This window comes from Aedes albopictus, chromosome 2 (genome assembly GCF_035046485.1).
Source record: "Aedes albopictus strain Foshan chromosome 2, AalbF5, whole genome shotgun sequence".
Lineage (NCBI taxonomy): Eukaryota > Metazoa > Arthropoda > Insecta > Diptera > Culicidae > Aedes > Aedes albopictus.
This window is the reverse complement of record NC_085137.1, coordinates 513,039,704-513,043,820: the sequence shown is the minus strand read 5'-3', so window position 1 is coordinate 513,043,820 and position 4,117 is coordinate 513,039,704. Positions and strand designations below refer to the sequence as shown.

General features: G+C 42.6%; 1 protein-coding gene across 1 annotated transcript; it reads left to right on the top strand.

Annotated features, from left to right (window-relative positions):
* The first annotated feature begins 480 nt into the window (after window positions 1-480).
* LOC115265379 (brachyurin-like) lies at window positions 481-1,443 on the top strand. The gene has a single exon (XM_029870216.1). The coding sequence runs from the start codon at window positions 511-513 to the stop codon at window positions 1,390-1,392; it is 882 nt and encodes a 293-aa protein (XP_029726076.1). The 5' UTR covers window positions 481-510; the 3' UTR covers window positions 1,393-1,443.
* Window positions 1,444-4,117: the final 2,674 nt, after the last annotated feature.

Sequence of the window (4,117 nt, the reverse complement as noted above, 5' to 3'; positions counted from 1 at the left end):
AAAAAATGATCGTCAGTTATTAGCTTTGCTCCAGTTTTTCAAGGTGTAAAATTACCCAATTTTATCATGTGACGTAAATCTAAGCTTAATATTTCTTTTGTTTTATTCTTCTTTCTGTTGAAAATTCCCTTAAAAATCAATTTTCAGAGAGTGGCTAATCTATTCTGCTCCTTCTACTAAGCTCTATTTTTGATTCCGTTAACTGGAGATTCAAGTACTAACAACAAAAGAAAAGACGAAACAGAAACACAAACATCCATACTAACATACTAATCACCGATATGAAACAAATCTATCGGCTAATCATTTCCGATAATGTCTATCGTAAAGTAAGTGTAAAATCCATTTGGAAATTTTGTAAAGAAGAGCCGGAATACATAGGAATCATGCGCAAAATTTCCCAAGATAATAAAAAATATGATAAGAAATCGTTTTACTATAACTGCAATCAATTTCTATAAAAGCGGTTGATGGCCCTGACAAAACCAGTAGTCTGATTGTATCCCTACAATGAAAACTCTAGTGCTGTTGGTTGGTCTTCTGGCGGTGGCCAGTGCTGAGTGGATCGAAATCGATTGGTCTCAGGTGCGCCCAATTGAGGAATTCGACCACTACTGGGCCCGTCTGCCAGCTGAGGTGCAATACCTGCGTCAGCTGCTGCCGGAACGTCGTATCACCAATGGAGCCCAAGCCAGCCCTGGCCAGTTCCCGTACCAGATTGCTCTGCTCAGTACTTTCACCGGAGGTACCGGTCTGTGCGGTGGATCCGTCCTGACCAACAACTTCATTCTGACCGCTGCTCACTGTGTCCAGAATGCCTTGGGAGGTACTGCCATCATGGGAGCCCACAACCGTAATGTTGTCGAGGCTACTCAACAGCGCATTGCTTTCGGGTCGGCTGGAATCCACATGCACCCTGGATACACTCCAACCAACATCCGTAACGACATTGCTACCGTTCGCCTGAACAGCGCCATGACCTTCAACGATCGTGTTGTCCCAACTCGCATTCCTGCTGCTGGAGATAGCCGAACCTTCGCTGGATGGACTGGTACCGTTTCTGGATTCGGACGCACCTCGGATGCCAGCCAGGCCACTTCCGCTGTCGTCATGTTCACCAGCAACCCAATCATGACCCAGGCTGATTGTTTGTCTAGCTGGGGTGGAAACACCAACATCATCCAGGCCCAGAACATCTGTCTGTCCGGAGAAGGTGGTCGCTCGTCGTGCAACGGTGACTCTGGTGGCCCACTGACTGTCCAGGACGGAGGCAGCCTGCAGGTCGGTATTGTGTCGTTCGGTTCCGCTGCCGGATGCTCGATCGGTATGCCATCGGTGTACGTCCGCGTGTCGCACTTCAGAGACTGGATTCTGGCTAACTCGGATCTGTAAACTGTTACTGACCCATAGTAAATAAAATCGTTTATTTGTTTCATTTAAAAATTTACTTTTTTTTTACTACGATGACATATTGGTATCAGCTGACTTAACGGATCAAGTTTATTACCGAACTGCCGGAAATTCCTTCTGTTTTGCCACCGATTTGATAATGCCAATCTACAAATGTCTGGCTGAAGATATGATGTACTTACGCTTAAGTGATAGCGCTTTTACTTGATATGTTTTTCGTCTAGACTGCCTGTGATATGTTATAGGTGGAGTGCATGAGTGGATGATTAGTTCATTTGTTTATGAATTTCTTATAAACTCTATGTGACGCTTGGAACTCTTAGAGAATTTGGATTTTTTGGGGCCTTTATTCTTTAGTATAGAGAGGTTTGGACGTGGCTGTAACGTTGTTGACCGATAAAGTCAATTGATTATGTTCCATTACGTGTTATATCCACGTCTTAAGAATTCTCCCCACCTTCCCACACGTATTAAGGAATAACCCCTTCCCACATAGATGCTTTCAATCATATACTGTCGTTGGGGGTTTTCCTTTTTTGCATGAAAAATTCCATTGACTACTGGTTCTGGTCAAGGTTGATACTACTTAATACCTAAAATATAAATGTATTTCAGGGGTGGCTAAAATGTTTGGGATAGGCAACTTCTTTTCACCCACAAAAAAATACAACATGCTGTAACTTTTCAAAGAGTGCATCAAAAAATCTCAAATTTTGACTGTTTGTCAAACTATTAAATGTGCATCATTGATACAAATTTGGACTCGATTGATTAATTTTTCGCAACGTTAGAACCATTCGGGTAAAACACTATTATTTAGACAACTAATTTTTGAACTGTCATATCTCGGAAACCAGTAAACCGAATTGAATGAAATTTTAAACGTTTATCAACAATATGTTGATACTCTTAATATGACATTATGCACGAATACGGATTCCCGGATAAACTGATACGATTGATCAAGGCGACGATGGATCGAGTGATGTGCGTAGTTCGAGTATCAGGGACACTCTCGAGTCCCTTCGAATCTCGCAGAGGGTTACGGCAAGGTGATGGTCTTCCGTGCTTGCTGTTTAACATTGCTTTAGAGGGTGTAATTAGGAGAGCGGGGATAAAAACGAGTGGAACGATTTTCACGAAGTCCGTTCAGCTGCTTGGTATCGCTGATGATATTGATATTATTGCTCGTAAATTAGAGACGATGGCGGAAACGTACATCCGACTAAAGAGTGAAGCCAGGCGAATCGGATTAGTCATTAATGTGTTGAAGACAAAGTATATGATGGCAAAGGGCTCCAGGGAGGAATCCCCGCGCCCGCCACCCCGAATTTATATCGACGGTGATGAAATCGAGGCGGTTGAAGAATTCGTGTACTTGGGCTCACTGGTGACCGCCGACAACGACACCAGCAGAGAAATTCAGAGGCGCATTGTGGCAGGAAATCGTGCTTACTTTGGACTCCGCAGAACTCTACGATCGAATAAAGTTCGCCGTAACACGAAGTTGGCTATCTACAAAACGCTGATTAGACCGGTCGTTCTCTATGGGCACGAAACATAGACCCTACGTGCAGAGGACCAACGCGCCCTTGGAGTTTTCGAACGGAAGGTGTTGCGTACCATCTACGGCGGAGTGCAGATGGAAGACGGGACTTGGAGAAGGCGAACAAACCACGAGCTGCATCAGCTGCTGAGAGAACCAACCATCGTCCATACCGTGAAAATCGGAAGGCTACGGTGGGCGGGTCACGTCATCAGGATGTCGGATAATAACCCGACTAAAATGGTTCTCGAGAGCCATCCGACCGGTACAAGAAGACGTGGAGCGCAGCGAGCTAGGTGGGTCGACCAAGTGGAGGACGATCTGCGGACCCTACGCAGATTGCGGAACTGGAGACAAACAGCCATGGACCGAGTGGAATGGAGGCGGCTACTATGTACAGCAGAGGCCACCCCAGCCTTAGCCTGATCGGTAAGGTAAGTAATACGACATTATAAAATTTAATATTTTCTAACGGCGAATCAAGTTATACCGGGTTGAAATTTTTACCCATGTAGAGGAAAATTAGTCAAATTTTACAATACCACACAAAAATTACTAAATGTGTTCTTCCTTTAATCTAGGCTCTTATATATCTGATTAGAGATAACTTGAGAAAAGAAGTGGAAAATCTTTGGATATCAACACTAAAATTTATTGACATTGATGTAAAAAATTTTCATTTTTTTGAGAACAATCCAAAAAGTGTCAATCCATGATAACTTTTTTTAACGTTCTAAAAGTACCTATGTGAAGCATTTACTTAGTGTTAGTGTACGTACAAAATTTCATTTAATTCAGTTCACTGGTTTCCGATATATGACAGCTCAGAAATTAGTTGTCTAAAAAATCTTGTTCTACCCGAACAATTCTAACTTTACGAAAGATTAATCAATCGATCCCAAATTTGTACCAATGATGCACATATAATAGGTTGACAAACAGTCAAAATTTGAGATTTTTTGATGCACTCTATGAAAAGTTATAGCATGATGAACTTTCTTGTAAGAGAGAAAAAAGTTGCCTATCCCAAACATTTTGGCCACCCCCTGTATATGATAAATTATCATAAATATAAGTTTGAGATTCTTAAAAGTACTTCTTCTTCTTCTTCTTCTTTGTGGCTCTACGTCCCCACTGAGACTTGGCCTGCCTCGCTTCAAC